The sequence below is a fragment of the Ostrea edulis genome, chromosome 10 (genome assembly GCF_947568905.1).
Source record: "Ostrea edulis chromosome 10, xbOstEdul1.1, whole genome shotgun sequence".
Classification (NCBI taxonomy): Eukaryota; Metazoa; Mollusca; class Bivalvia; order Ostreida; family Ostreidae; genus Ostrea; species Ostrea edulis.
The window spans coordinates 16,931,629-16,943,017 of NC_079173.1; the positions used below are offsets into that span (position 1 = coordinate 16,931,629).

The window sequence follows — 11,389 nt, forward strand, 5'->3', positions numbered from 1 at the left end:
GTTTTTGCTATGGATACCGATATGACTTGGAATCCAGCAGACCTCAACTATTCTATTTTGTTTCGTTAGAAGATAGTACTGGTTTAAAATGTCTAAAATGTATGGATGATCAATATTGAATTTATTGATTGACTGTAGAACAGATAGGAAATCTCAGAGTATAGTAAAATGTCATTAGAAATTTTTATGTACTCAAACGGAAGTTGTGCATAGAAAACGTCGTTGGTGATTACAACAACAGCAGCGACTTTATTTTGGTCTTATGAACCATCTGTATAAATGTAAAACTTATACGGTACCAAGTTTGATGCATCATAAATATCAATTGTAGATTGTTTGATATATAGATGATGAATTTCAGCTTCTCCATCGTCAACTTCCCATATTTATGTAACAATATTCCATTATCACTGCATACTGTGTTTATATCTCTCAACCGATTTGATATTCAACAGTCTCGTTTAAAGTCAGCATTTCGCAAATTCTATGGTCGTTATGATGATCTTGTTTGCCAATATAATCTACCATTGGGTCACATGCTATCTGACGTGTTTCATACCGATTGTTAAGCCGTTCTTGGCACACTGATTTTGACTACGGATTACTCAGTTTATCTGATCAAGATATACATATATGTAGGGTTCACAACGGGTGTGACTGGTCGACAGGGGATGCTTACTCCTCCTCGGCAACTAACCCCACCTCTGGTGTGTCCAGGGGCCCGTGTTTGCCCAACTCTCTATCTTATATTCCTTATAGGAGTTGTGAGATGGATCTCTGTTCGTTATCTTCACCTTTCACAAAACGGGATACATCACAGGCCATCGTACCAAATCGGGAGCGAGGAAAGGTTCAAGGGCATCAGGCCATCTTGGTATTCATAAGACACTGGCCAGAATCCGTCAATATTATTATTGGCCAGGTCTCCAGAGAGATATTTATTCTTAAATTGTTGGCTGTGAAGTGTGCACCAAGAGAAAAGCGCAAAGACAAACTAACAAAGCTCTGATGCATTTAGTCTTCACGGGGTATTCAATGGAAAGGGCGGCAACTGATCTGTCAGACGAACTACCAATGACATCCTTGTGGGGGCAGACTATTTTACGAAGTGAACTGAAAGCTTTGTGTTGCCAAACATGGAAGCAGAAACAGTTGAGACAAAGATTGTCGAAGGAGTTGTTTCAAAGCTGTGATACATTCTGACCAGGGTCCACAGTACGAAAGCAAACTTTTCCAGGAAATGTGCAGTGTTGGACATACAAAAACCCCACACCACTCCGTACGACTCTCACTCAGACGGAATGGTAGATCGGTTCAACAGAACTCTAACAGCAATGCTTAGTTAATGAACACTACACGGACTGGGATGTCCATCTTCCTTTCATAATGATGGCATATTGAAGTTTGGTGCACGAAATCACAGGAATAGGATGATGTTTTGGGCGATAGGTGTCGACACCACCGGATTTGATGTATGATGTGCCCAACAATAAATGGCCCTGGTATTTACAAGAACGCCTAGAAAATGCTCATAAATTGGAAAGAACGAGAATGAATCAGGCAATGGTCAGGCAAAACATTACCACGATTGAAAATTGAAATGGCATAATTTTGAAGTTTTTGGACTGTTCGTCTGTCTGTCTGTGGCAAAAAACTTTAATTGGTCATGTCGTTTACACCATAAGATGAAAGGTGAAGGTAATGAACAGTGATTAATCTCATAACTCCTATAAGTAATACAAAATAGAGAGTTGGGCGTCTTTCATATTTGGTATGTGTATTCCTTGTGGCAAGACCTTTCCATTGACACCAAAAGCTTTGACCTGGTGACCATAACATTGACAGAGGTATTGTTTTTATATTAAACAAGTGCATTTTTCTTGTGAGAAAACCTTTCGAACGATACCAGATCTGGTGACCTTGTCAATGACCACTGACCTTTCTCTTGGAAATTTTCAACATTTACAACAACAAAAAAACAACTTTAACCTTGGTCATATCTTTCACAACATAAAAGATAGACCTTTCATATTTAGTATGTGTATTCCTTGTGGAAGACCCTTTCCATTGGTACCAAATTTGAAGACCTTGAAATCGACTTTTGACCTACTTGGAAAATTGTTTACGAAAATTAATTCCACTTTGTCGTAATCCGGGGCATCACTGTTTCACAAACACATCTTGTTTAAAAAATTGTAAGAAGATGATGTTAAAGTTGTATCGACAAATAAGATAATTTACACTTAACGTGCCTCGGTCATCTCAGTCAAAACTGTTGTACAAGATATCTGGCACAGATAGTGTTCACCAATTTTCAATTCTATTTGTTTGAGTCATTTTGTCACTCATCTTTAAAACAGTTTCACCATGCAAAATTATATTTTGATTTATTGATTTTTACATGTGGAACGCATGTCATCAGATGCGTGGGTAGTGTAGTATTTCGGAATTTTATAGTGTGGCCATTCCGGTTCAGCCATAATGTATCAGATGCAACAATCCGATTCCGGTATCGATCTCCATCCCAGTGCAGATTGTTGTACATGGAAGACGTATTAATATGTTGTACGGTGTGACCGTTGAGACGAGCGAAGCCCATTAACATCTTGCAACACGACTTTTATCCGCCTCTTCATTTAACGCGGGAAATATAACGCGCTTGGTGTAAACAGTTACAAATTGTGACGTCACATTAGCTGCAATGTTTTTTCTTCTCTCAAACCAAGCAAAAACAAAAATTTTGAAGCTATGAGAAAGCTTGTCTGGAATTTAAAAACGTTTATGGTACTTTCTAAACAATCTAATTATTTTAATTACGGGTTTGTCAATGAAGTATACCTCAGTGACGGCGACATTTTTGCAGAAGCATTATGGGCGATACTCATCTTTTTTCAGCTGAAGAAGAGCAAATCACGTGACTCATATGTGTAATTATTGGAGCGAGCTCGTCGCGTCGCTTCGCGACGCGAGCTTCGCTCGCTAAAAGTACAGAAATGACATAACAAAGTCAGCTCACAATGGTACAAGTAAAGTCTGAAAGAATTCCACTGAAAAGGCTGTCGTGTGTTGAGTGGGACACAACTCATAGGCTAACCAGCAACAGAGGTTAGCCACCAGGAGTAACACACAATTCATCCTTTTGACCAATCTGGCGACCCGACTGTTGTGTGCAGTGTGCCAATGTTAATAAGGCTTGCAGCAACAGCAGATGATGAAATGTTTTATCCTGAATTAGGCTGCAGTATTAGCGGTAGTCCTTGGTTGGCCATTGTAAGGCTGACAGTTAATCTACCCATTGCAAATTAGATACTAATTAGATATTTTTTTTCATACTGACTTGGTGATTATTAAATCAGCTAGGGATAGACCATACTATTTTAATATATTTGCAGACTTTTGTTTTCGATCATCTTGCTAATCATCTTATGAAGGACAATTGTTATATTGAAGTCATTCCCCAAACCCTTGAATTGACAAGGTACGATTCCGGGTAGGCGCTGGCGTATAGGTAAATACATTACACATTGCTATTAAAAAAAAATACATGAGTAACTCAAATGAAACATAGACAAGATCGATGTCATAAAGGTGTTGGAAATAGTGGTCAATGAACAAGAAAATAAACGAAACAAAAACCAACATGTCTACATTTATTAGACTTTTCCTAACATAAACGTATAATCTATATACTATGAAATGATTTTATGAAAACAAAGAGGATAAAAGAAAACAGAATTTGACTTTTTGTGTTTTATTTTTAAGATATTTTCTTTGTAGTGGTAATCCTTTGCGGTATCATCCCATAACTTCAAACGGTGATTTCATATCGATACTGTATAAAGAAAACAAATCAGTCATTATCTACCACAGCGTCACTCATCTCTACCATCAATAAATAACACCATGCATTTATAATTGTAATCTATGTCTTTGTAGGTAAGCAGTTTATTACGCGAAATTCCATGTCTGTATCATTTTAACCACGATGCTATCGACAATAAGATAATTATGGACTGGGGGCCATAAAATTTAGACGGGCTCACTTTTGATCTCGCTCTCATACTTTCACTTTTATAAAAGTAAGGCTTGGATCAAAGGTGAGCTTGTTTACGTTTCCTGACCCCTGGGCTTTTCCAAGTTTTCTGGGCTTGTACAAAAACGTGACCTTATTAGCAACATCAAAAAAGATTACTTAAATATATACAAATTTAGTGTGGATTCTCATTCTAAATAATTACATGCAACGAGTGTACTAATTGAAAAAAAAAACAATATGACAGCAAAACACATACACTGGACCCCCTAAAGGAAAGAAATGGGTCAGAATATGTATCAATGTTTCAAAGCAAAAAGGCATACCATTTTTTTATTTTCTGATTTCTACATCTCATAAAATGCCTCCTCCCATTAATAATGACATGTACTTGATTAAAACATAAAAATTTCGACAGGCCATGATTAGCAGTTAGATATCATTAGGAAACTGTTTGGTCTTCTTCCGACCTACGTCATATGTGACGTCATCTGTTATCTATAAACGGCTTTCAAAATCTTTCAGAATTAATACCTGCTTCAAGGAAGAATTCTTTTCATATTAATTGGACGCGTTGAGATGTGATATTTTGTATACAACCACCAATAATGCGTACACTTTTTGACACAAAGAAAGGAGGATGTCGCAATTCTTTTTCGTTTATTTTTTATCATTTGGGCAAGGTCATTTCAAAGTCATTCTTCTCATACCAAAGGACCTTGAAATTCATTACAGCAAGCATAAATTGTACCATCGTTGCACGCCACGGCTGAAACGTATGCTCTTTTTCCCTTTCGCGTGAAAGGGAAACGGAGCATACGTTTCAGTCGTGGGGTGCGACGATGAAATTGTACATACATTATTGAAACATGTTAACTATGTATGAATATATTTCTGTCTGTATGCATTGCAGAACTAATAAGAACTAATAAATTCAATAAGATTTACCACAGACTGAATTTTCTCTGATAATTTAGGCACATTGATCATAATTTCTGTCATACATCTTAATTTTGTTTGGTCGATTTCATATCATAAAACTGTGAAATAAGACAATAATATACAATAAAGTAAGAAAAAGAAAATCGATTTTCTCATATATATTTTTTTTAATTAAGTAAAGATCAGGAGCAGGGCGTTTAAAGTTACTCCAAAAGAGGGTAGCAAGTTGAAGATATTATGCAAACTTACTATACTAAACCCTGTTACTTATGTCATTTACGTTTTATACCCATAGTTATAAAAATCTTTCCCCTTGCCTGTCGTAAGAGGCGATTAAATGGCGCGATCTTTCGGATGGAACAGCAAAAAACAAGGTCCCGTGTCACAGCAGGTGTGACACGATAAAGATCCCTCCTGCTCAAAGGCGGCAAAGTCTAAATTTTGCAGCCCATCACCAGCAATGGTGATGTCTCCATATGAGTAAAAGTTTCTTGAGCGTTAAAGTATACACAACCAACCAGCTTGTTGCAATTTTGTTGTACTGGCGACAAAATTCAATACTGTATTTTCAATTTTTTTCAAATAAGGAAAAAAATCTTTTTACTATGACCCAATGAAAATATAGACTTTTATAATTTTAGTTCCCCAAACTCCATCTTTGCATTAAATGTTACAAAGTAAGTAAAAAATGCACAAATGGGGTGATATTAAGAGTCCATCCTTAAGCGACCCCCTAGTCTGACCTGGTTAACGACAGCAATGCCCCTTACCATTATATCATAAAGCGTGCCTCTGAGGACGTGATTCCTTAATGAATACATCACTCAAGAGCAGTTATCAATCAATACAGGTGTAGCGTGTAACACATTACTGCATGATCATGACATTTTTATATATAATAATTACAGTATGCACATGTACAGTCTTCCAATATAACTAGCGGAGTCACGTGTCCCAGTTTCTCTTGTATTAGGCCAAGAAAGAAATATCCCTGTTTCCTGCCCCCCCCCCCCCGGACCAACCCTATATTTTAGTGTTCATAGTTTAGCATATTATCTCACTGGTCCAGTAACGATACAGATTTACTTGTCCTGTACCAGATTCGGTTGTCCTTCTGGCGACGTAATATATTACGTAACTTTTACTATAAAAGAATATTAGAATGCAAGTTTTGATATATTCTAACAGAATTTCAGAAAAAGTACACAGTGATGAATCAAAGTCGTCATTCTCGGTTACTTTCGAATGAAAGGTGAAGATAACGAACCGTGATCAACCTCATAACTCCTAACTCCTATAAGCAATACAAAATAGATAGTTGGGCAAACACGGACCCCTGGTCACACCAGAGGTGGAATCAGGTGCCTAGGAGGAGTAAGCATCCCCTGTCGACCGGTCACACCCGCTGTGAGCCCTATATCCTGATCATGTAAACGGAGTTATCCGTAGTCAAAATCAGAGTGCCAAGAACGGCCTAATAATCGGTATATCAATAACAAGATACTATTCACCTACACCATCATTACGAACACAGTGGACATCTTGGTACGTAGACTTTTAAACACTTTTCTATTGAAATCGGAAGTAATTAATCACTTAAATTTTACTTGGTCTAGTATGGGTGCATCTTCGCTGACAAAAGAGAAATACCGTGGAGCGTCACCCTTGGCTAACGAAGATGATATGGGTGAAGGTCTAATTTTTCAGAAAGTAAACATGCTTTTTACCGGCATTACGGACAGAGGGTCGTGTTTCTGATATATCGATCCTCTCGGGCAGACGGATAAACGTTAAGTCACACACTGCCTCTGACCCTAAATTTTTATGGCATTTTTTTTCAGAAAGAGTTGTGATCGACTGTAAAATATTTTTCCAATAATTGAAATACCCACAATTTTCCCCAGTTTAATGAACAATACCTTTGTATGTTCTCTCTCTCTCTCTCTCTCTCTCTCTCTCTCTCTCTCTGAGAAATACAATGCGTCGCCCTACTCTTCATAAATCTCCATCATCTAACTGTACTGCTTTATGTGTCCTTAATCTTTTATGATTTTAAAACACTCAAAAAGTATCGCCAACTTTTCTATAAATCCAAATTTCTGAAGACAATTTTAATCTTATGACAATATGCGTTATTATTTATATAGATTCACTAAATCTTTCAACTTACTAAATCGACTTGAGAGTTAAAAGTAAGGATAATAACTTATTTCATATAGGACAATATATTTTTTCCAGCGCATTTGGTGTGGAAATTGGAAACTGGTGCTTTATCAGCTTCAATGTTACATCTATCCAAATACATATAGATAATTTCCTGTAAAACCTTTTCTTGGCTGTGGACAGGAAACAGTAATATGTATACTGATATTTGACATTTTTAAAAGTTCCGTTGAAAGGTCGTTGAATTCAGGTTTGACTGTATATGGAGTTTTCAGTCTATTGATACTAAGTGTTAATGTGGTTAAGTGTGAAGTTCGCGTCTATCGTAAGCCAAATACTTTCTATACTGTTAGTATCAAACTACGAACAGCGAGACCCCTACAACCTCACAGGGCAAGGTCAATTGCTCATTAGTACTAATTTACTGTTGCAAGCATTATTCTACCTCTGAATGGCATGTAATAGGATTTTGAAAGTTTTCATATCTACATTTCCAATGTTTTTGCCTTCTACATCTTTTCCAATTGACATGATAGCCATTTACTCATGAATATGAACAATGTGCGTATGAATCTTGGTAAATGTAGTATGACTATTTCAAAGGCGGGGAATCGTCCGAAAGAAATGAAAGTAAAAGGTAAATACAAAAATTTAATTTTATTTTTGATAATACATGAAGGCGTGAACAGCAGCTAGTGTTTCGAGCCAGCATACATGTACTTTGATGAAGCGCGTTAGCGTTTCATGAAGTATGTTGGCGTAAAGCGCCTCGGTTCATTCAAATAGTATGCATTTTCAAAAATGAAATTCTCTTCTTGAATAACAAAACATGGGAGATTATGTATATATCTAACTTTAATAAGTTTCTTGAATCATATTTTACTATAATTAGAAAACATCGTTTCCATGACCAAACCAGCTAAGCCATACAGCAATCACAAGGCTTCAGACAAACCCCCTACAATAGTATCACGTGACCGACATACTGTTACATAATGAAAGCAGTGCGACATCTCGATACAAAACGTTTGATTTGTAACTAATACACGTGTAGGAAAATAATACACGGAGACACACAGACTGATGAAGAGGTGGATATGATTGACTACAATGTTCATGGTTGCCGATGATTTCGAATTTCCTCAGCACCGTCCTTCCGAGCTGATAGTCCACTTCGCATGTTACAGTGACACAAGTCATCCTGCGAAGTTCAACACATCGTAGGACGATGTTAGTGCACCGCTGTAACAAATAATCAACCTCCAATCAAAGCTTTTGTAATCAATAGCCCTATTTAAAACATTTTTTGTTATGTTTTTTCCCGAAATTTATCATATATCAATTTTTTAGGAATAGTTTTTTGGGTTTTTTGTTGTTGTTGTTATTCTACTGATCCAAAAATAATATACAAATGAAATACAAGCCACATGTAAAACAACTCAGGAAAAACTCATCCACCTATACCAATGGCAATGAAAAGAACAATGTTCATGCTTACATATACATGTATAATTGCAAAATGATTAGTCTTGCTTTTCCCCAGAATCTCGCTCTGGTACGATTCCTATTCTATTTTGTTATTTCAAATCGAGAATTATCGAGAAATCGGTATTGTTTCTGATTGGCTGATAGGGAAACGTGGAGGAACTGAAGGTCGTCGCAACTGTCGAAGTTTGTTTACAAAGGCAAAATTTAGATTTTCAACTGAAAGACTTTCAGTTATCAATTATACTAAAAAGACATTTTGGTTCAACACACAATAGAATATATCTGTTTGCTTTGTAACTAACAACAAACCCATATATCCGTATCAAGAGTAGCCATTGTTATTTTTTGGTTTAACGCCCTCTACTGGCCACAAAGTTTGAATAGGAATCGTAACAGACTCTCGCTTGAGCAAAGTATCGAGAGCGAGAGTTTGGAGAAAGCGAGACTACGAAATGATGGACATGAAGTTGTGGAACGTTGATGCAAAATAAATACATACCCATACACGAGACGACAATACATGTGTACGTGTGATACGGAGACGATAAAGCACGTGCGAACGCGTGTGAGATTGAGCAGATTGCACGTGCGAGATTAAGGCAACAGCGCGTGAGAGATTAAGCAGGCTGCCGCCCTAGTTGACAGGTTAACATATCCATTACTTTATACAACAATTAACTAAAATATCTATTACAAGCATTTGTGACTTTACTATGTTTTTCGTCCCGCATGAAGCATAGTTCCCAACGGCAACAGCAAACACACATTAGCAAGCCATGATTATAATTGCATGCACATTGATCATAATCCACCATCAAGCACCCTACGAGCCTCAGAAATGAAATTTCAGCATATGCGATAAATATGGTTGATTCACAAAATGAGAAATCGGTGTTATGCGAGTTGGTGATATTTTGTATTCCAGTTTTCTGAAAGAAAGAGTTGATTGTAAATGATGTAATTACACATAGCTGTAATTATATATATAGCTAATATCAGAATAAATTAGAACTATGAATTTAAAAAATAACGTTTCTTAACAAAAGCATACAACTTTACAGATGTGTTAAATAATGATAATATATGCTTATCATAAATATATATTCCGCTTTGTATATACATTTACATCACCAATGTGTTGACTACAGTGTCAAAACATGCAAGCAAAACACACAAGCAAATATAAGCCATGCACAGGAGAGAAACCCGCGGAGGATTGTTACCTATTTGACTTCGTTGTTATCCTGGCTTTCTTTTTAGGTTTGGCTATCCTGACAACTTTTCCGAGCCTGGCGGAAACACCTTTCAGAATGTCTCCAGGGCACATCGGGCACTCCGGGCACACGAAAAATGTTTCGGGTGTGTAAGTCTTGACGGGATTTCCACAAGCTAGGGGGAATGGACACTGCTTAGTGGGGCAGACCATGTTCTGCAGGCTCGGCTGTACACCCTAAAACGACAACATCCTCATGAACCTTAATACGGGAAATCGGCTCATAAAAGTCATTTCTTATTATAGATTTTGGGAGGACCTCTTTTAAAGTTACGAACTTTAATTAGATATCAACAGAAAACATTTTACTTGGGGTTGTATATCTGCATATCTATATGTCACGCGTAGTAATACACATTCTATGCTGTTGCTAAAGCATTGCATATCCCCTACAAGTCCGATGGAAAACGAGGTTTATGGGAAGGGAAACACCTATTGTAAAAGTGTATCAACCGTGGCACCCCCCCCCTTCAAAGCTGATGCATTTGTTCACTAGAAGCTTCGCAGCGAGTTCCGTGTCTCAAAGCATAGCGAAAGAAGTGCGAAAACGAGTACTAGTCTAAGGACAAGTCCTGTACAAACCTGTCAATCCCGACTTTATCTGTTTTAATTGAACACTTACCCAATGCAAGAGAGCGAGAGTCCGAGGAAAGCGAGACTATTAAGGACTCATATTCATAACTACACATCTGATCCAAAAAAAATATGTGTTTTTGACAAAATAAATCCGTGTACATGTACAATACATCGATATTCTATCTATCATTTTTGGAGTAATTGGATGAATCAAACTTACAATGCCGTCCTTCGCCAGCTCCAGCATTTTTGCAACGGGCAAGCTTGGGTTAAGGTTGCTGGGCTTAAGAGTTTCTGAAAACACTGCGCCGAGATTTCCGTTAGGAACTGTTTCTATGGCAGCTGAGGCGGCCGCCGCCACTTCTTTCTTTTTTCTCCTTAACTGAAGCCTTTTGATAAGATCTGCGAGTGACTGCTCTTTTCCAAGCGTGGCGGAGGAATCACCTTGAAATTTGAACATACAGAAATAAGGCAGAGGAAATGCAGATATCGTGTTATAATCAAATCACGCCCCCTTGTTATCTTCCAGGAAAGGGCATCCCCACTCACCCAACCCTTTGTATGGATGCACAACTTAAAACATGTATGTATGTATATGAGGGGATTTTTATCTATGTAAAGTGAACTTTTAAGACAATATCTCGAAAATACCATAAAAGAATAGTTTCCGTTTCTTCTACATTTAACAGCATGTATCTGCAACAGCTGTACATGTATGGAGGACTGAGTCACTCTTCTTAATTCTCAATATTTTCATTAGAGCAATACCGCTAGATTTAATTCCGTGGATTAGGTGTTGAGTAGTGACAGTACGATAAAGGTACATATTTTAGATGAAAACGCATAGACTGTTTTAGTTGCTAATGAATAATTTTCAAAATTGAAAAGTTTCAACACGAAATTCACTCGTCATT

General features: G+C 37.2%; 1 protein-coding gene across 1 annotated transcript in view; it reads right to left on the reverse strand.

Annotated features, from left to right (window-relative positions):
- Positions 1 to 7,822: 7,822 nt before the first annotated feature.
- The window catches only part of LOC125666407 (uncharacterized), a 14,391-nt gene continuing 10,824 nt past the window's right edge, over positions 7,823 to 11,389 (reverse strand). Inside the window, exons 5-7 of the mRNA XM_048899576.2 lie at positions 10,696 to 10,919; positions 9,850 to 10,076; positions 7,823 to 8,380 (exon numbers count right to left, since the gene is read on the reverse strand). Of these exons, the coding sequence (XP_048755533.1) occupies positions 8,335 to 8,380; positions 9,850 to 10,076; positions 10,696 to 10,919 (497 nt within the window). The 3' untranslated portion in view covers positions 7,823 to 8,334. The remainder of the gene's footprint in view (positions 8,381 to 9,849; positions 10,077 to 10,695; positions 10,920 to 11,389) is intronic.